Genomic DNA, 21847 nt, shown 5'->3' on the forward strand with positions numbered 1-21847 from the left:
TTAAGTACAGAACAAGAAGTGGGAAGTGGTTAGGACAGATAGTGAGTTGGCTTCCTTGAGGTTTTCCTCACACTATGATTTGCCTTGTTGGTTCACAAAGTATCCTGGCACATTTTTTCCTTCTTTTCCTCTTTCCCTCCTTAGCTACTTCCTTGGAGGGTGGGTGTGGTCTTGAAAAAAACACACTCTCCCTTCTAGGAGATTCCCAGTTACTTTCTTCACGCCTTCCTCCAGGGTGTCTTTTTTTTTCCTGGGCATGTTTGGCTCTCTTCTGCTCTTTGCAGACCACCGTGCCTTCAGCACTATTTACCATACTGATCCATCTGCATTATCCAAGGTCAGACTCGAGGCCAGGCCCTCAGCGAATGCCACCAGCCCCCCTCTTTTCCTCTCACTGCCTAGGCGCTGGAGCAGCGTCCTCCTAACGGGTACTATTTTTCTCCGTTGAGGTTGACATCAAATTATTGAGAGTAGTGCTGTCTGCAAGGTGTCGGGTGTACTGCGGGTGCTCAAGGCTGGCATCTCTTTACTACTCATGCCTTATCTCTCCCGCATCGGACTCGGTTCACTGATGACAGTCTCGGAATTCGCTGCCCGACTCATCTCCTTGGTTCACGCCACCAGGCCTGGCGAGGACAGCGCTCGTAATGAATGCTGTGCCCACTTAATGGGGCCCGGCGAAAGGCATTTCCAGGCAGGAAGAGGAGACCAGCAATTCCTGGGGTCCGACTCTTGCATAGAAACTCCTCACACCTGCGAACAGGCAGAAACTTGGACTATCCCAGGACTAACGCGCTGGTGGAGCCGCCTCCCCGGAGGCGTCACCGCCAACTAACCGCGAGCCCGCCCCCCTCACACCTCCCACTCCTCTGGAGCCGGAAGGGAAGGCGGGACTGAGCCTCGCGCGGCCTTCTGGGATGTCTGCGCACGCGCAGCTTCCGGCTGCTCGTCTCGGGAATTATTTCATGCCACCCTTTCGGCCCCGCACAAGTCGGCCAGCAGGCTCAGCGCGCACGCGCAGTGGCCCTCTCGCTTGAGGAGTTATTTGACGCCGCCGACCCTGGCAGTCGGAAGTTGTCTGAGCGGAGCCCAGCCGGCCGGCCCCGACCAGCCTTCGTCGTCCCCGGGCGCCCTGAGAGAGTCGCCGACGGGTGGACGGACTGACCTCCTGAAGACGGCCGGCCCGGGGCGGTGAGCGCGCCAGGCTCAATGGCGCGGGTCGCGTGAGGCGCAAGGCCGAGTAAGGCCGGCGGCGGTGGTGGCGGCGGCGACGGCAGCGGCGCCCGCCCCAGCGATGCGGGCCCCGCCCGTCGTCTCAGGTAACCGGGCGGGCGTCGGGGCCGTCGCGGCGGGACCCCCCCCTGCCGCGCGCTCCCCTCCCTCGGGCCGGCGCGGGATGGCTGAGGCTTCCTTCTCGCTTTTGGGGTGCTCTGTGAGAAGGCCGGGGGGGGGGTCCCGGTCTTCGGAAGCTCAATCCCGGGTTTTAAGGGGGGGACCTTCGGAGGCGGGGGGACGAGCTCGGTCCTTGGAGCCGGCCCGCTTCTGTCCGGCACGCTGGCAGCTGCCCCCCGCCCGGGCAGCGCCGCCCCGGCGGGCGACCTGGGGGAGGGGGCGGGTCTGCAGCCCCGAGAACTCGGTGGAGGGAGAAGGATGTGGTCCAGCGGCGGGGTTGAGCCCGTGGCTGCCGCCCAGCGGGGGTGCTGCAGCCCGGGGCAGCCGCGCTGGGGGCTGGCGGCGACTGTAAACAGCTCAAACCTTCTCGAGTGCCTGCCCTCCGCCCGGCATCGGGCCAGGCCGCACGTTCAGCACGTCTTTCTTCACAACCGCACTGGGAAGTGGCAGGGTCGTTACCCCCATTTTAATGACGAGGCAACGGAGACCCCCACCCCACCCCCGCCCCGGGTGGCTAGGTGACTTAACGTGCCCAAGGTCACCTCCGCTGGTCATTTGAATCAAAACCGGCTAACCGGTGAATCCAAGTTCGTTAACAATTAGGTCAGTAGTGGTTCTCCAACTCGGCTACATGGTTCAGAAGATCCCCCGTGCCCACCAAGCACCCCAGATCAGTTAAATGAGATGTCGAGGATTGAGATCAGATACCGGTTAGTTTTTTATTTTTAGGTTATTTATTTTTTTTTTTATGACGATCCTGTAGTCATTCCAAGGTGCAGCAAAAGTTGGGGACCGGGACATAGGTAATTCTGTATCTCAAAGTCAAGCCAGTGTTTTCTCCACCTTAAGTATGCAGGATGTAGTTTTAAAATGCAAGTTCCTGCTGGGACACATGCTGGTGGCTCATGCCTAGAATCCTAGCCACTCAGGAAGCTGAAATCTGAGGTCTGTGGTGGTTCGAAGCCAACCCAGGCTGTAAAGTCCATGAGACTTTTTATTTCTAATTAGGCAGAAAAAAAAAAAAAAGAGGTGTGAATGAAGTGGTGGCTCTAGTGGCAGGCAGAATTCCAGCCTTGAATGGAACGTGCTCATATCCTGAGTTCGGAGTTCTGAGTCTCAGAACTTGAATACACTCACTAAAAAGCAAGTTATGTCTGCAGAGAGCTTTTCATTGGGCCTACTGATTACTAACGTGCTGGGCTGTTGGGTGGGATGTAACTTCCTCTATAAGAACTACTGAGTCACCTGGGTCTTTAAAAATGCAAACATAGGCTTGGCCTAGTGATAGAAAGCTTGCCTAGCAGGCACGAGGCCCTGGGTTTGATTCCTTGGTACCACATACACAGAAAAAGCTGGAAGTAGTGCTATGGCTGAAGTGGTAGAGCGCTAGCCTGGAGGACAGTGGTCAGGCCCTGAGTTCAAGCCCCCCCCCCAAAACAAACAAAGAAACAAAATCTGCAGAACTGTTAGTTTACAAATTCCTGAAATATATAGTACTGGTGGCTGTGGCTTTCAACCACACATGCAAAATTTACGTGTGCTGTTCTTCTAGGTAGACATTCCTCCATCAAGCCGGACAAACGTCTGTCTCTTAGGCACATGCAGGTGCCCTTCTTCCCCTTCTTGTGTCTCACTGCCTAACTTTCAACATTCTTTTCAGGATAACTGACCTTGGCCCAGCCCACCTTCATTTTTTTTTCTGTCCCTCTTTAGCATCACCATAATATAACTTATTAGTTGTTTTTCTGTGTTGTAGTTGTCTCTTCTCCAAGACTGTGAGTAGTTTGAGGGCAGAGATCTTGTTTATTTAATCTCTATATTCTTCCCAGGGCATTCAGTACAATGTTTTGAGTTCATTTTCTGTGAGATAGCGCTCATGCTGCAAGCAGATTGTTCACTATTTCCATTTTTGTAAAAAGTGTCGGTAGTTGTTTGCATATGGAATTTTGTTATTTTTCCCCCTTGGGAATACAGTAATTAGCTTCATTCATTTAGATTATTCAAGAATTGACCAAACATTCTTACCAGTGGCAAGATATTGTGAAGGACTGTATGTGTATAATCAGTAGTGTGGTTGATTTTTTAATGTCTGATTTTATCACAGTCAGGTAATTTATGAATTGCACTATGGTGCAAGTCTTAGGCTTGCACATGTGTTCCCCTTCCTCTAAAAGAAATAGTTGGCATCCTCTGAATGCCTTAGTGTTGGTAAGTGGAGGTAGATGGAACTGCTCTTGATTGTAGGTCATACTATTTACTAGGAGAGATTTCATAGTACTTAATGAAAAGTAAAACCTTGATATCAGAGGACTTGAAAAACCTAGTGTAAATTTATTGCAGGGTGTCTAAACTGCTGTTGCTGTACATATTTATAAATTTTAAAGGAAGGCAGGCCAATAATTCAGATGTATTTCTTGATTGATCTTAAAACTGGGTAAGATTTGTGAAAGTATGTAGGTAAATGTTGTAGGAAGCTTTTGGATAAAAAACATTTTTTTTGTATCAGTTAAAATATGGTGAAGTATGGTAGCTGAATAAAATACACATTTCATATATTTGTTACAACTTAAGGATTGTTACTGGAAGATTTTCTTTTTTTTTTTTTTTGCCAGTCCTGGGCTTGAACTCAGGGCCTGAGCATTGTCCTTGGACTTTCTCAAGGCTAGAGCTCTACCACTTGAGCCTCAGCACCACTTCCGACTTTTTTCTATATATGTGGTACCAAGGAATCGAACCCGGGTCTTCGTGCTTGCTAGGCAAGCACTTTAACCACTAGGCCAAATTCCCGGCCCTGGAAGATTTTCTTGAGTCCGTTATGTACTGTGTTTAGGCTGAGGCTAAGAAAGAAGATGATGGGACAATTCATGTTAAATTTAAATGCTCTTGTTTGTGATCAGATATGAACAGAGTATCCAATTCTGGCCTGAAAACGAGGAAACTCAATCTTTGAGTCTCGACTTGCAAAGTAAGGGTAAAAGTTTCCTGTGCTTAGTTAATAACTAAAAGTGACTTGAATCAGAATTGCCTCTGACCTTGGAATGAATGCTGTTTATTTTGAGGTGCCCATTAGTGTTAGCAGTTGGGTTTCCTGGTATGTGCAGACATTTTAGACAAAATAAGTGGTTTCCTTCAATGCAAGCAGTTAAGGTTTTAGAGCAAGGTCTATGGAGTTTAATTCTAACTATATTATTATTATTTTATAATAGTCATAGGGCTTGAACTGAGAGTTTTGTGCATTGCTTACCTTTTTTGCTCAAGGTTGGTACTCAGCCACATGAGCCATACCTCCACTTCCAGCTCTTGTTGGTTAATTGGATGTAAGAGTCTCACAGACTTTCCTGCTTGGGGTGGCTTCAAACTTTATTTTATTTATTTATTTTATTTTATTTATTTATTTATTTATTTTTACCAGTCCTGGGCTTGAGCTCAGGGCCTGAGCACTGTCCTTGGACTTTCTCAAGGCTAGAGCTCTACCACTTGAGCCTCAGCACCACTTCCGGCTTTTTTCTATGTATGTGGTACCGAGGAATCGAACCCGGGTCTTCATGCATGCTAGGCAAGCACTTTAACCACTAGGCCAAACTCCCGGCCCTTTATTTATTTATTTATACATACATACATGCCAGTCCTGGGGCTTCTACTCAGGGCCTGAACATTGTTCTTGGGCTTTCTCAAGGCTAGAGCTCTACCACTTGGGCCATAGCACCACTTCTGGCTTTTTTCTACGTATGTGGTACTAAGGAATTGAATGTGGGTCTTCATGCATGCTAGGCAAGCATTCTACCTCTAGGCCAAAGAGATCTCAATCTCAGAATATAGGATTATAGGCTGAGGATGGAAATTTAAAGCTAGTTAGAGCAAAAAGTTCTGTGAGACTCCAAGAGGACCCTGAGTTCAAGCCCCAGTATGTCTCCCTAAACCTACCCCCCCCCAGCAATCTATAGTCAGAATTGTAATGAAAATGAAAGCACTAAAGTACTTTACTGTAATCCTAGCTAATCAGGAGGCTGAGATGTAAGGATTGTGGTTTAAAGCCAGCTCAGGCATGAAAGTCCGTGAGACTCTTTATTTCCAATTAACCACCAGAAAACTGGAAGTGGCATTGTGGCTCAAGTGGAATAGAGTGCTAGCCTTGAGCTGAAGAGCTCAGTGACAGTGCCCAGGCCCAGTCAAGCCCTAGCATTGACCAAAACAACAAAAAAACAGAATAGTAAATTTAACTTAAATCTTCATATGCTGATATATATTGGATTGATCAGTGTTCTGTCTGAGGCATAAGGATGATTGGTGTTGGTGGGGCATTAAAATTTTTAGCCAAGGTATTCAGATTCTCTTTGGATAGCATTGCAAAGCCATCTTTTTCCATCTTTGGGGAGAAATGAAGGCAGAGCCTGTTTTTGTCTTCTCCTGTAATTCAGGTGTTTGATAGCATCTTGCAGTATGAATCTGGTACAGAGGTAGATACATTCTTCTTTAAAAATGCCACTTTGATTGATATCTGCTTTGTGAGGTAATGTAAGATACCAGACTTATGAACTGTAGTCCTTTTGCCTTTATTAGTCATGCATTTATAAGGATAAATCTGAGTGTATCTGTGCCTTAATACCTAGCAGAGTTCATTTACTTGCTTACTGTATGGTTACCCCATAGCCTGACTCCCTCCCTAACCCCCCCCCAAAATCATGCTCTGTAGTCTGTAGCTTCTATTTGTATGACCTGAAATACATGGAATAGGTTGCTTTATTTTACCTCCTCTCAAGTCACTTTAGGTAGGTACTGTAGGTCTTCTTGCTTTATAGATGAGGAAACTAGAAAAAGAAATTCCAAGTGATTTGTTCAAGGTCATATAGTTTAGAGTCAGGCAAAAGGAAGAAACTGTGGACTTCAAGGTAAGAAGTAGTTTCATTTCTTTCTTTTTTTCTCTTTTTTTTTTTTTGCCAGTCCTGGGCTTGAGCTCAGGGCCTGAACACTGTCCTTGGGTTTTCCTCAAGGCTAGTGTTCTACCCTGAGCCACCACACCATTTCTGGCTTTTTCTATGTATGTGGTACTGAGGAATCGAACCCGGGTCTTCGTGCATGCTAGGCAAGCACTCTACCACTAGGCCAAACTCCCAGCCCCTAATTTCATTTCTTTCTTTCTTTTTTTTTTTTTGGCCAGTCCTGGGGCTTGAACTCAGGGCCTGCACATTGTCCTTGAGCTTTTTCAAGGCTAGAGCTCTACCACTTGAGTCACAGCCCCACTTCCAGCTTTTTTCTATGTATGTGGTACTGAGGAATCGAACCTAGGTCTTCGTGCATGCTAGGTAAGCACTCTACGACTAGGTCAAACTTCCAGCTCCCAAGAAGTAGAACTGCTTATTCTAGCCTTTCTATTACTTGATGTGACCCTGGACAGATCATAGCTTTACTTTGTATCCTTAAGTAGTTAGTAGTGATGTCTCTTATTTACTTTCCAGGCTAATTATTAGAATAAAATAACATGGAGGTGGGCTCCTTGGCTCAGGCCTGTAATCCTAGCTACTCAGGAGTCTGGGATCTGAGGATCGAGATTCAAAGCCAGCCCAGGCACTAAAGACCGAAAGACTCTTATTCCCTATTAATCACTAGAAAATGGGAAATGGCATTGTGGCTCAAGGGGTAGGATAGTAGCCTTGAGCTGAAGAGCTCAGGGACAGTGCCCAGGCCCAGAGTTCAAGCCCTGCAACCAACATAAATAAATAAAGTAACAAAGAAGTTCTTTGAAAATGGCCATTTATACAAAGGCACATCGTTGTCATCATCATCATCGTCATTATCATTATTTTGTCCTGGGACTTGAGTCCTGGTCCTGGGCCCTTTCTCTGAGCCTTTTTTGTTCAAGGCTAGTGGTCTATCACTTGAGCCACAGCACCACACTTGTAGCTTTTTCTGAGTTGTTTATTGGAGATAAGAGACTCATGGTCTTTCCTGCCTGGGTTTTGAACTGCCACCTTCAGATCTCAGCCTCCCAAGTAGCTGTGATTATAGGTGTGAGCCACCAGGGCCTGGCTTAAAGGCAAATTATCAAGTCAAGATCTCTAGTAATTTTTCTCTTATGCTGCTTCATAGCTCATCATATCCGTTGTCATATTAAATTCTTTTGTATGATATCTTAATGAATCCTCTCTCTTCCTTATCTTGAAGTCTTGGACAGCCACTGTGTCCTGCAATATCTGCATACCTAAGTCCTAGGACATATCTGACATATGACCAGAAGGCGGTTAGTGTTTGTTTAATAACATAACTTTTATCTCCATTTACTTTACAAAGTTTGAAAACAATTGTTCTCTATAACTTGATACTCCTTTGGAATTGGATATTTATTTACCATCATATTGTTTGCTTGGTTCAAGAAGGCATATGATAAGTACTCCATAAATCAGTTAATATAATTAATGTCAGGCTGTGGTCTTAGTGTGTCTACCATTGCCACTGTGTTGGCTAGTTTGGTGATTTATAATTATAAAGTTGCATGATACTCTGGGTACTCACAAGCTGTAAGACTTGACCCAGCACATAGTTACTTAATGAGAACTCAGAGATAATACCTGGGAACTGGATACCTGTGGTATTAGGAAGTTTTCTGCAGGGCAGGACGTGATGTCCTTTTTTTTTTTTTTTTTTGCCAGTCTTGGGGCTTGAACTCCAGGCCTGAGCATTGTCCTTGGGCTTTCTCAAGGCTAGCACTCTACCAATTGAGCCACCGCACCACTTCTGGTTTTTTCTGTGTATGTGGTACCAAGGAATCAAACCCAGGGCTTTGTGTATGCTAGGCTGGCACTCTTCCACTAAGCCACATTCCCGGCCCCCGTTTTACTCTGTCATTTACTTTTATAGAATTGAAGGTGGAGATGTGCTAGCAGCTCAGTTTAGGGGTACAATTTATGAACGGGGTTTATCACCTGATTTCAATTATGTCTTCATAGCTTCCTACAGTCATCAATCCTGTCCTTCCCCTCATTACAACATTGGTGTTTGCTTTCTGCAGTCCCTTTGGCCTATCTTGAATAGTTCCATTAAATTTCTTTTTTTTTTTTTTTTTTTTTGCCAGTCCTGGGCTTGAGCTCAGGGCCTGAGCACTGTCCTTGGATTTTCTCAAGGCTAGAGCTCTACCACTTGAGTCTCAGCACCATTTCTGGCTTTTTTCTATGTATGTGGTACCCAGGAATCGAACCCGGGTCTTCATGCATGCTAGGCAAGCACTTTAACCACTAGGCCAAACTCCCGGCCCTCCATTAAATTTCTTTAAAGGAAATTAAATTTTTGTTGTAGCATTCCTGTGATAAAGTCAAACTTTTATTCTTTGCTTCTAATATTTTTCTTCTGTGCATTCACTGCTTTGTTTGTTTTAAGAGCTTGTGACTACCATAGTTTCTGCTTCTTCTACAACAGCAACTTGATAATGAAACAGGGCTTTCCAGTTTGCATGGGGGAGATAACTCCCTGCCCAGGACCAGACAAGCAACCTAGGCAGCAGAGACTTTTCATTTGAAGCCATGAGCATTGGAAGAGTGGGAAGGAGAGCAGAAACTCCAGTTTAAATGGGCTGTGTGGTTCAAATGGTAGCGTGTCAGCCATGAGCCATGCACATGTCCACACACACACACTTAATGAGAGGCAAAGGGCTGATGAGAATGAGGAAGCTGGAGAGATCCCACTCCATAGTCTATTGTACCTGGCATTTTAAATTTTTATTTATTTATTTATTTAGGTGGGTTATAGGGCTTGAACTTCGCCTGGGCGCTGTCCCTGAGCACTTCATCTCAAGGCTACTTACTACCCTACCCTTGAGCCAAGTCCCACTTCCCATTTTTTTAGAAGTTAATTGGAGATAAGAGTCTCAGGTCCTTTTGTGCCCGAGCTGGCTTTGAACTTTGATCCTCAGATCTCAGCCTCCTGAGTAGCTAGGATTACAGGCGTGAGCCACCGTATCTGCCCAGCTAGTGCTCTGCCACTTGAGACAGCACCACGTCTGGCTATTTCTGTGTATGTGGTACTGAGGAATTAAATCCAGGTCTTTGTGCCTGCTAGGGGAGCACACTTCTGGCATCCCTAGAACTTTTTTTTTTTTTGCCAGTTCTGGGCTCAGGGCTTGAACACTGTCCTTGGGCTTTCTCAAGGCTAGAGCTCTACCACTTGAGCCTCAGCACCACTTCCAGCTTTTTGCTATGTATGTGGGGTACTGAGGAATTGAACCCAGGTCTTTGTGCATGCTAGGAAAGCACTCTACCACTAGGCCAAACTCCCGGCCCATCCCTAGAACTCTTTAAAGATTAATTGTACACATGTATTTTGCCTAAACTGAGCTGGGCAAATAGATATCTGAGAAGGGCTACAGAAGTAAGTTGGAAAGGGCTCTTCATTGTTGATTCTCTTTGTGAGAATGATATTTGTGCTTGGAGAATTCATCTTGCATTCACACTGTGGTGTGAACGGTTTCTGCTGCTGAATTCCTCATTTGTGTGGTAAACATATTATTTTGTGGAAGGTTTACAGCATGGCAGAAACTACTAGTACATACAGCAGAAAATATGTAGGCAGGCAGAAGCAGTATATGCCATAGTGAAGAATGTGGGTCTTGGAACCCAGTACCTTGGGTTCAAAATGCAGATCTACCCCTTGTGTAAGCTCTGAAGATTCATATAAGAAGCAAATCTTTGTACCTATTTTTCATCTGTGAGTAGCATGCAGCAAGTATATAAGAAGTATTTTGTTTTCTGAAGAACACTGAATCTAGGTATTCCATTACTGGAAATTTTAAACCCCACTGATGTATAAGAATGAAGTAGTCTCCCAGTTTTGTTTTTTTTTTTTTTTTTTTGATTGTAGGGCTTGACCTCTGGGCCTGGGCACTGTCCCTGAGCTCTTTTAGCTCAAGGCTAGCGAGTGTTCTGCTACTTGAGACACAGTGCCACTTCTGGTTCTCTGGTGGTTAATTGGAGATAAGAGTCTCAGGTCCTTTTATGCCCGGGCTAGCTTTGAACCTTGATCCATAGATCTCAGCCTTCTGAGTAGCTAGGATTACAGGTGTGAACACCAGTACCCAGTTTTATTTTTATCATGCCATGGCTGGGAGTGGGATGGGGGAGGGTTGTAAGTCTGTTATTTTTATTATCAGTAGCTTAATTTGACATGAATTTCTCTTGTGTCTTTTCAGGTGCCATTTGGATAGTCCTTTAGCAGCACAATGTACTCAGAGTGGAGATCACTGCATTTGGTGATTCAGAATGATCAGGGCCATACCAGTGTGCTGCACAGCTATCCAGAGAGTGTGGGGCGAGAGGTGGCGAATGCAGTGGTCCGTCCTCTTGGGCAGGCGTTAGGTAGCCCTTCAGTGGCTGGTAGTGAGAGCTTGCTAAAAACTGACAAAGAAGTAAGTTTTTGTTCATTTTATTACATTATATGGAAATTCAAATTGGTTGCTGAAAAAATGGTTTCATGTTGACTTTCTGATGGATTTCTGCCTATTGTAGCAAGACTTTTCACATTTGGTCCCATTTGAGTTAAAGGTTGAGACTTCAGTTTTGTGGAGTTTGTGAGGAATGTGTTATGCCTTTTGGCTGTTTCACACTTTTTTTTTTTTTTTTTTTTTTTTTTTTTGTGGACCATGGGGCTTGAACTCTGGGCCTGGGCACTATCCCTGAGCTCTTTAGCTCAAAGCTACCGCCCTACCTCTTAAGCCATTACTCCACTTCCCCTTTCCTAGTGATTAGTTGGTGATAGGAGTCTCATGGACTTAAGTGCCTGCGCTGGCTTTGAACTGTGATCCTCAGATGTGTCCGCCTTCTGAGTAGCTAGGATTGCAGGTGTGTTTCACTTCTTAGTAACGCTGCCATGTCCTCTTGAGCTAAATGCACAAGACAGACACTCGAGTGTCAGAACCTTCAGTCTTATGCTCTAGGTGATCCTAGAGACTGATATCTCATAATTTTTGTTTTGAGGTGTTTTTGGAATGTCTCTCTCCCTCTCTCTTTCTCTCTCTGCCCCCTCCTCTCTGTTAGTTGTGGGGCTTGAACTCTGGGCCTAGGCAGTGTCCCTGAGCTTTTTTATTTTACCACCATAAGCCCTGACTAATAAAATGTATGTTTTAAAAATCCCTTTTCAGCCAGGAGCTGGTGTCTCATGGCTGAAATTCTAGGTATCCAGGAGATTGAGGTTCAGAGTTAGCCCACACAGAAAAGTCTGAGACTCTGTCTCTAATTAAGTAGCAAAATGCTGCATAAGAGATGTGGCTCAAGTGGTAGAGTACCAGCTATGAGCAAGAAAGCCAAGCAGGAGCCTGGGTTCTAGCCTGTTACAAACAAAACAGAACAAAATAAAAATCCTGTATGTGGCTGAAAACTTGATACCTTCTTGCTATTAAGAATTTTTTTCACTTAAAAATCATTATTACCCTGGGGGCCCATGCTTGTAATCCTAGCTACTCAGGAGACTGAGATCTGAGGATCGTGGTTCAAAGCCAGCCTGGGCACGAAAGTCTGTGAGACTCATCTCTAATTAACCACCAGAATCCCAGAAGTGGTGCTGTGGCTCAAGGGGTAGGGGAGTAGCCTTGAGCTGAAGAGCTCTGGGACATGCCCAGATGTAGAGTTCAAGCCCCATGACTGACCAAAAAAAAAAAAAAGGCATTATTATAAATTTTGATATACAGGGTTGTTACCATTTCGTAAGTCAGGTAATAAGTACATTTCCTTTTGGACAGTGTTACCCTTTCCTTTGCTCTCTCCCAGATTTTTCCTCCTGTCCAGAACTCTGGTTCTGGTTGCTGTACCTGCGCTGTTTTTGCTCAAAATGAGTGTTCTGTCACTTAAGCCACAGCTCCACTCTTGGCTTCTTTGAGGAGTTTATTGGGGATAAGAGTCTCAGGGAAGATGGGGTGCGGTGGCTCACATCTGTAATCCTAGCTACTTAGGAGGCTAACAAGTGCGGATTGCAGTTCAAAGCCAACCCTGGCACGAAAGACTCTGAGACTCATCTCTATTAACCACTAGAAAACTCAGTGGTAGAGCGCTACTTTTAGTTGTTGGTTTTTTGTTTTTGTTTTTGTTTTTGTTTTGTGCCAATTCTGGGGCTTGAACTCAAGGCCTGAGCACGATCCTTGGGCTTTCTCAACACTAGAGCTCTACCACTGGAGCCACAGCACCACTTCTGGCTTTTTTCTATTTATGTGGTACTGAGAAATCAAACCCGGGTCTTCTTGCATGCTAGGCAAGCAGTCTCTACTGCTAGGCCAAACTCCCAGCCTCATAGAGCGATACTTTTAAGCACAAGGAGGCCCAGGGACAGCTCCCAGTCCCTGAGTTCAAGCCAAAAACAATAGCCATCACCATGTATTCCCTATTCAGTCTTTGTAGTTATTATTTAGCCTAAAAAATTGAATATTTATCTTGTCAGATTCAAGTTATTTTTAAGCTGCTGGAATCTTTTCGTATTTTGAATTTCTTTATTTCTTTTTTTTGGGGGGGATGGGTTATGGAGCTTGAACTCTGGCCTGGGCGCTGTCCCGGAGCTCTTCAGCTCCAGGCTCCTGCCCTACCCCTGGGCCTGGGTGCTGTCCCTGAGCTCTTCAGGGACAGGGACAGCTACCACCTTACCTTGAGCCATAGCCCCCTTCCCCTTTTCTAGTGATTAATTGTAGATAAGAGTTTCATGGCCTTTTATTGCCCAGCTGGCTTTGAAACACCATCCTCAGATCTCAGCCTCCTGAGTAGCTAGGATTAAGGCGTGAGCCATCGCACTAGCTCCATTCTTTATGACTCTGAACTTCTATCTTCTACAAAATTTCTCATAAACCTTAGGATGTAATTCTAGTGAGTAAGGAGACTGAAACTAGTTTAGTGCAGTTTAGTGCTTTGTTCAACTCTTGCCTTTCTTTATATGTCTGTTCTACCTATGCTTCTTTTTTTTTTTGCCAGTCCTGGGCTTGAGTTCAGGGCCTGAGCACTGTCCTTGGACTTTCTCAAGGCTAGAGCTCTTCCACTTGAGCCTTAGCACCACTTCTGGCTTTTTTCTATATATGTGGTACCAAGGAAGCGAACCCAGGTCCTCGTGCATGCTAGGCAAGCACTTTAACCACTAGGCCAAACTCCCGGCCCCTACCTATGCTTCTTAACTGTCATTTTCTTTTTTTTTTTTTTTTTTTAAATTTTTTTTTTATTGTAATTAGTAAAAGGGTTACATGATTTTTGCCAGATAGAAGGTGCATTAATTCACATACATTGATACCCTTTCACATGTCTTGGTACCCATTTCCCTCCCGTCATTTTCTTTTTGGAGAAAATAGTTGTCAAACAATAGTTGAGCACTTCATCTTTCTTCCTGCCATTTGTTCCTGCTGAGATGGAATGTGTTTGTATTCATGTACTTGATTTCATAAGTGTCACACATTCCCATATGTAGATTAAATTGATAAAAAATTAAAACTTTCTATTTTTGCATCTCCAATACCTATAGAAATTTGAAATGACTTTCACAGAATGAAATATCTAAAGAACAAAATGTCTAAAGGCCAAAAGCAAGCATAGGCTTGATATTTAGAAATAAACTATTTATTCTAAAATCTTTTTCTTGGGAAAAATTACATAAATATATCTGATACATGAAAAGTACATTTCCTAGATAAATATATGTGAGGATGACTATATTGTCAGTTTATGGGTTTTTTGTTTGTTTCTTTTTGCCAGTCTTGGACTTGTGCTCAGGTTCTGAGCCCTGTCCTTGGACTTTCTCAAGGCTAGAACTCTACCACTTGAGCCTCAGCACTACTTCCAGCTTTTTGTACGTATGTGGTACTGAGGAACCGAACCCAGGTCTTTGTGCATGCTTGGCAAACACTCTACCACTAGGCCAAACTCCCGGCCCCAGTTTATGTTTTTTTTTTTTTTTGAATAAAAGATGTACATTTTAAATTAGTCAAGTGAGATTCTGATAGGGATCTGAAATAATTCCATGTGGATATTTTCTCTTGTTTAGGTAAAGTGGACTATGGAAGTAATTTGCTATGGATTGACCCTTCCATTGGATGGAGAAACTGTAAAATACTGTGTTGATGTGTATACAGATTGGATTATGGCTTTAGTGCTGCCTAGAGATTCTATTCCATTGCCAATTATTAAAGAGCCTAATCAATATGTTCAGAATATACTAAAACACCTGCAAAATCTTTTTGTACCAAGGTAAGTCGTATATATGTCTTATTATGAATGATAAAATACTTATAAATGTTGCCTTACATAAGAAAGACGTTTGTTCTTAATGAATTAAAGTGTTTTAATGTGAATCAGATTTATATAATGTTTAGTACTATTAAAACCCCCTCATAAATCCCCCTCCCAGAGGAGGGGGGCTAGAACTCAGCATTTTACCCTTGCTTAGCTTTTTTTTTGTTTTTTGTTTTTTTGCCAGTCCTGGGGCTTGAAACTCAAGGCTTGAGGACTGTCCTTGCACTTTCTCAAGGCTAGAGCTCTATCTACCACTTGAGCTTTAGCACCAATTCCAGCTTTTTCCTAGGTATGTGTTACCGAGGAATTGAACCGGGTCTTCGTGGATGCTAGGCAAACACTCTACCACTGGGCCAAACTCCCGGACCCCCCTTGCTTAGTTTTTATGTTCACACCTAGCATTCTGTCACTTGAACCATGCTTCTAGTCTGGCTTTTTAAAAAAAAAGTATTGTCATTTTAAAGGTGATATACAGAGGGGTTATAGTTATGTAAGTAAGGTACTCTGGCATTTTGTTGGTTAATTGGAGATAGAGTCTCATATACTCTATCCTGCCTAGGCTGGCTTTGAACCACAATCCTCTAGGTCTCAGCCTCCTGAGTAGCTAGGATTCTATAATGAACCGCCAGCATTCAATCCATACATGCCATTTTGAAGGCTTTTTTTTTTTTTTTAATCAGTCATGAGGCTTGAACTCTGGGCTTGGTCACTGTCCCTGAGCTTTTCAGCTTAAGGCCACTGCCCTACCTCTTTAGTCACAGTGTCACTTCTGATTTTCTGGTGGTTGATTGGAGGTAAGAGTCTCACAGACATAGTGCCCAGGCTGGCTTTGAAATGGGATCATCAGATCTCAGTCTCCTAAGTAGCTCCTAGCTCCTAGTTTCAGACTTGAGCTACTAAGCTCGGCATTCTGAAGTCTTTTAACTTTGCTTCTAAGAATTAATGGCTGTTAGGTGTTAATGTATGGTGACATGTTTCCTTTCTGCACTAAGAAACATGTTTTACCAATTTTAATCTTTTTCTCCACTTGATCTAAAGACAACGAATCCTTCTTCTTTAAAGTAAATATTTCCATGATATATAATTGGCTTACAATTATATTCCTAGCCACTTGGGAGGCTAAGATTGGAAGTACTGTAGTTCAAGGCCTTTTTGGGCATACATCTAAGATCTCTTCTCAAAAATAGTTGGGCACAGTGGCATACCCTTGTCTTTCCAAATATATAATGCTGAGATGGGGAAGATCTCACACAAAAAGAGACATCTCTTATAGACTCTAGTCTATAAGTTCAGGTCTAAACTGCCTACCTCCTTTGCACAAAGTACCGGCGGTAATTGGCCCCTAACTGACTAGCTGTTGCTAAATTCTATGTGGCTCTGCCCTTTAGACAGACTTGTAAACTAAACTTTCCCCTGAAGCTTCTTAAAGATAGTTCCCCTTCTTAGTCTACCCTTTTGTTTTCTTCCTTTTCTTGTACATTAGCTATCTTGTGATAAGTCTTACCTGGCCACAAAAACCACAGTGGCCATACTGTTCCTGAGACTGTATTTTTCCCCTTATGTTTCATGTCCTTTAAAATATGTTTCTTTTTTGCCATCTAACCACTCTGAGCTACTTGGGGACTTCCATAGCAGTACTGCTATTATCTGAATTACATGTTTGTTTCTTCTATTTATTGATTTAAAGTGGAAATAACAGTAGGAAATGCTTGGTAGTAATTAGCAAATTGTTTACAGGTAATCAAGTTTTTCTAAAATAGTATAGCTTTAATCTTTTTGTCATCCCATTTCGGAGACTAATTATTAGAGTTTTCATTGTTTATGAGTAGTATTATCACTGTATCTTTCTTTGTACTTCCACCATCCCCAATGCTGCTCATTTATATTACTGAAAAAATATAATGGTATTTGAGTTAGGCATTTGTTTTTAATTTTCTCTCAGGAAACATAGCTACCTTATGAATGATTTGTTTTACTATTTGGTAATTATTTTTGTTTGTTCATTTTTGGCTGTACAGGGGCTTGAATTAAGGGTTTCATGCTTGCTGCTCTTACCATTGAACTGTGCTTCTAGCCCCTTAGCTTGTTTTCTCAAAAAGTGTGTGTTCATGAAATATAGTGAATTCTGAGAGCACACTGAGTATTATATTCTCTATAGACTATTATATTTTCTTAGTATAGATTAGTTGAATACTGTTAGTGCTAAAAATTTCAAGTTATTAATTTTTTTTTTGCCAGTTCTGGGGCTTGAACTCAGGGCCTGAGCACTCTCCTTGGGCTTTTTCCTCAAGGCTAGCACTCTGCCACTTGAGCCAGAGCACCATTTCTGGCGTTTTCTATGTATTTGGTACCAAGGAATTGAACCTGGGTCTTAGTGCATGCTAGGCAAGCACTCTACCAGTAGGCCAAACTCCTGGCCCTCAAGTTATAATTTAATCTCCCCCAACATGAGAAGTTTCAAGTTTTTGATTCAGATAATTCACAAAATTTGTCATCTAAGTTTACTTAGATTGTTTTTTATAGAAACTGGTTCTCAATAGAGGAAATCAGTTTCATTTTTTTTTTTGCATAATTGGATGATGAACCATATTACCATATTTTAAAATTGATTAGAGTTTTAACTTTTCAAATATCCTATCCTTTAAGAACCATAATGTTCTTCTAAAGCATTGGACAGCATTTTGTAAATATTTTCAGCTCTCAGGCCATATGGTTTTGCAATTGTGTTGGTGTAGCCAGGAAGCAGGCACAGACTACATAAATACAGCAGAATGGCTGTCTTCCAGTAGTACTTAGCCTACAAAAACACAGATGATAAGCTAGATTTGACCTGTTATAGTTCATTAGCCTTTATTTTAAGGAAGATTTTCTGAAGACTCAGGGCCTTGGACATGCTAGGCAAGCATGTCAAAATAGAGGAGGGAAGAAAAGTCTGTTTTGTTTTGAACTTCTATTTTTATGAAAAGATTCCTTTACACAACTTGGAAAACTTGGGTCCTGCTCTTTTATTAAGGCCTTTTGAGGGAGACTAAAGTATAGGAGAGCATTTTTATTTTTTTTCCTTTGCTGCTACTGGGGAGGTTCCTGGAAATAGTGGATTAGCTTTCATTACCATTGCAGTCATTTTTTTTTTTTTCCAATCCTGGGCCTTTAACTCAGGGCCGAGGCACTGTCCTTGGGCTTTTTCTTTAAGACTAGTGCTCTATCACTTGAACCATACCACCACTTCCGGCTTTTTTTCTAAGTATGTTGTACCAAGGAATCGAACCCCGGTCTTTGTGCATGCTAGACAAGCACTCTACCACATTCCCAGCCCCCAGGCATTGCTTTTGTTGCTAGCTTGGAAGACTATCAGCTTTGGGGCCACTGGTAAGGTTTTTTATTTCATATTCTGGGCATCCTCTTCTATGGCTTGATAAAGTTTAGAGGGTGTTAGTAATGTTTAATAAAGCTACTCAGAACGACTGCCTAGAGTGTCATAGCATGCATGAGCTGAGTATACAATGGTTCTCTGCTCTTGGGGGCTCTTCATCTTTCCTAGCTGTTTGTCTTACTTGGTTTTAGTTTTGATTTTTTTTTTTCTTTTTTCTTTTTAGTGGGTCATGGGGCTTGAACTTGGCCTGGGAGCTGTCCCTGGTAGCTCAAGGCTACCTCTCTACCCTCGAGCCAAGCTCACTTGCCATTTTCTTTTCTTTCTTTCTTTTTTTTTTTCTATTTTGGATATCATTTATTTGTCTTCATATATAAGTGATATATGTCCTGGGCCTTGAACTCAGGGCCTGGGCACTGTCCTTGGGTTTTCTCAGGGCTAGAACTCTACCACTTGAGCCACAGCACCATTTCTGGCTTTTTTCTATGTATGTGGTACCAAGGAATCAAACCCAGGTCTTCGTGCATGCTAAGCAAGCACTCTTTTTTTTTTTTTTTTTTTTGGCCCCTTTCTCTTTCTGGCCCCGCTCGCTCCGGCCCTGTTCGCTCCGGCCCGGCTAGGCCCCCTTTCTAGCTCAGGCCCCGCTCGCTCAGGCCCTGCTCGCTCCGGCCCGGCTAGGCCCTCTTTCTAGCTCAGGCCCCACTCGCTACGGCCGGCTCGCTCTGGCCCCGCTTGCTTCCGCCCGGCTCGCTCCAGCTTGCTCTTGGCCCCGCTCGCTCCGGCCCGGCCCTGCTCCTGGCCCCGCTCACTCCGGCCCGGGTCGCTCCCGCACGCTCCTGGCCCCGCTCGCTCCGGCCTCACTGGCTCTGGCTCGGCTTGCTCCCGCACGCTCCGGCCCTGCTCGCTCCGGCCACCACTCGGTTGGGCTCTGTTCACTTCAGCTCAGTTTGCTTCCTTCGCTCTCTGTCGCCGTCGCAGTCTTGTCTCTGCCACTTCCGGCTTGGTTGTGTATGTGGGATACCGAGGAATCGAACCCGGGTCTTTGTGCATGCTAGTCAAGCACTTTAACCGCTAGGCCAAACTCCCGGGCCCTAAGCAAGCACTCTTATCACTAGGCTAAACTCCTGGCCCAAGTAATTTTTTTTCCATATATTTTTTATTGTAATTAATAGAAGGGTTATATTATATTTACCAGTTAGAGGGTGCATTACTTCACATACATTGATACCCTTTCTCATGTCTTGGTCCCCATTTCCTTCCTCTCACCCTCCCCACTTCCCATTTTCTAGAGGTTAATTGGAGATAAGAGTCTCAGGTCTTTTTGTGCTTGGGCTGGCTTTGACCCTTGATCCTCAGGTCTCAGCTTCCTGAGTAGCTAGGATTACAGGCGTGAGCTACCGCCTGGCTGATTTTTTTTTTTTTTCTTGTGGTATATGGAATAACCCATGGCCTTAAGCATGAGTTTAATTTAAGCAAGTGCTTTATGTAGAACTATATCATACTAAGCCTTAGGCCTGATTTCTTTAGGGAAAATTTACTGGTATTCTTTGATTGCAACTCCAGTCTGTATCCAGTCTTGTGAGTCAAGGCCTAGTATATGGGAATCTCTGTTGTAAGTTTTGTTTTAGGGACACAACCTTCATTTCTTAGAATTTCTCAGATACTTTGAGAGTCACTGCTCTCAAAGTTTGCTTCAAAGTTTATGTTAGTATAGATACTATTTTGGGTTTCATAAAGAGATCTAGAAGCCAGCTTACCATTTACTAATTAAGTGAATTTCCTCCTCTTCTCAAAATTCTCAGGTTGTCTACTTTGGGAAGTAGAGTATGGGCTCAGGGTTGTCTTTCTCTTCATTCTTTTTGTGTGTATATGTGTTTGTATGTATTTGTGTGTGCCTATTCTGGGGCTTGAACTTAGGACCTAAGTGCTGGCACTGAGCTTTTTTGCTTAAGGCTAGCGCTCTACCACTTTAGCCACAGCTCCACTTCTGGCTTTTTGTCTCATTGAATTTCCTGCCTAGGGTGGCTTTGAACCATGATCCTCAGATCTCAACCTCCTGAGTAGCTAGGATTACAGATGTGGGCCACCGACAGCCAGCTAGATTTAAGGCTTGAACTCAAGGCATGGGCTCTGAACCTGAGATCTTTTGCTCAAGGCCACTCTGAGCCATAGCACCATTCTCGTGGTGCTGTATGTTTAAAAAATAAAAGAGAGAGAGAGAGAGAGAAAGAGAGAGAGAGAGAGAGAGAATGAGAATATGTTTTCTGTTTCTGTGTAAGCAGTAGGAATGGCTGTGACTATTCCCTTACTCAGTAGACATCTACTCAGCACCTGCTAGTAAGTGTCAGGGACATTTTAGACATAGAAAGTCCAGAGGTGAAGTTTATGTAGTAATAGCATAGAAGTTCCTCTGCCTGCTAGAAGTTGTCATAGAAGCAGTATGGACATGCCTGGAGTGATAAAGAAAATAATGCAGAAGAAGTAATTTTAAACTAAAGAGGGTATGGTCCAACCCTGTCTGTTGATACTGTGTTAGATTGCCTTTCCTTCAGTTGTTGCCTTTACTTCCTGGCTTGTTAATGATGTCTTGTCTCTTTTCTTCAGACAGGAACAGGGCTCTAGTCAGATCCGACTGTGCTTACAGGTCCTAAGAGCCATTCAGAAACTGGCCCGAGAGTCATCTATCATGGCCCGAGAGACCTGGGAAGTCTTGCTCTTATTTCTTCTGCAGATTAATGACATACTTCTGGCACCTCCAACTGTTCAAGGTTTGTTTGTTTTTTTGTATGTATTTCTGAGCTTCAAATGCAGTTCACATTTAAATTCAGTGAGAGACAGTTGTCAAACCAAGGTTGTGGCTTGTTAATATGGCCTATTTCCTTTCAGTGATAATTTTGTCAATGTAGGGAAGGGTGCAGTGAATTGAGATTGATGAGGATAGAAACAGTAGTTCTTTAGTGTATTATAATAGAATCCATATGTAAACAACACAAATTAGAGCATGTAGTTAGCATTCCTGATAGTAGAGTAGTTACCACATTGAATTATGAAAATTTAATAAGAGAAGATTGTGTGTTCAGAAAATGCAATCTCAAGAATCTTAAGGTGTAAATTTGGAAGTATGATAATAAGCTGTTCATTCGTGAGCCATTGAAAACCTCCCGATTTATGAAACTTCACAGCATATGTCAGTAGCCTTGCTTTGTATGTTGTAGGACAGTGTATACAAACTTTTAAGTTTGTATTCTAGCTTCAGGTTCCTTTGTTGCTTATTCATCTGTGTACTTTCTGTAGATATACTTGAATGTATTCTATTGTCACCCAGCTGTAATATTCAGGGAAATAGGTAGAAGGAATCATGGGATTTTTGTTTTTGTTTTTGCTTTTGTGCTGGTACTAGGGCTTGAACTAAGTCTTATGCTCTAGCTTGGTTCTCATTCAGGGCTGGCACTCTACTACTGAAGCTACACCTCCACTTTCTAGAAGGAATCTTGGATGTTTTATAGAGGAAGGGAACCCAGGAAAAGAATTTCCTGGTCAGGTGGAGATAGATCACAAGTATTAATTCATCAGCTCTTAGCCACTCATTCCATATGCCAGTGGTCTGTTTGAGTAGTGCAAGGCATCAGTTTATCCCCTTCTTGGGCTTTTTGTTGTTGGACTTTGATTTTGTTCATTTGCTACATGCACCCAGATTATTTTTCCATCTAATCATTATTGTGCTTTCTTTCTGGGGTTTTTTTTTTTTTTTTTTTGGTCGGTTTTGGAGCTTGAGCTTTGGGTTGGGCCTAGGCTCTGTCCTTGAGATCTTCAACCCAAAGCTAGTGCTGTAGTACTTTGAGCCACA

General features: G+C 43.3%; 1 protein-coding gene across 7 annotated transcripts in view; it reads left to right on the forward strand.

Moving 5' to 3' along the window:
* The first annotated feature begins 1062 nt into the window (after positions 1–1062).
* Ralgapb (Ral GTPase activating protein non-catalytic subunit beta) overlaps positions 1063–21847 on the forward strand; it is a 92060-nt gene continuing 71275 nt past the window's right edge. For all 7 annotated transcript variants that reach the window (XM_090352346.1, XM_090352348.1, XM_090352350.1 and 4 more), the window contains exons 1-4: positions 1063–1319; positions 10568–10783; positions 14383–14585; positions 20605–20768. In XM_090352346.1, the coding sequence (XP_090208472.1) occupies positions 10598–10783; positions 14383–14585; positions 20605–20768 (553 nt within the window). In that variant the 5' untranslated portion in view covers positions 1063–1319; positions 10568–10597. The remainder of the gene's footprint in view (positions 1320–10567; positions 10784–14382; positions 14586–20604; positions 20769–21847) is intronic.

This window comes from Megascapheus bottae, chromosome 18, assembly GCF_031878675.1.
Source record: "Megascapheus bottae isolate mThoBot1 chromosome 18, mThoBot2.hap1, whole genome shotgun sequence".
In the NCBI taxonomy this organism is placed as follows: domain Eukaryota; kingdom Metazoa; phylum Chordata; class Mammalia; order Rodentia; family Geomyidae; genus Megascapheus; species Megascapheus bottae.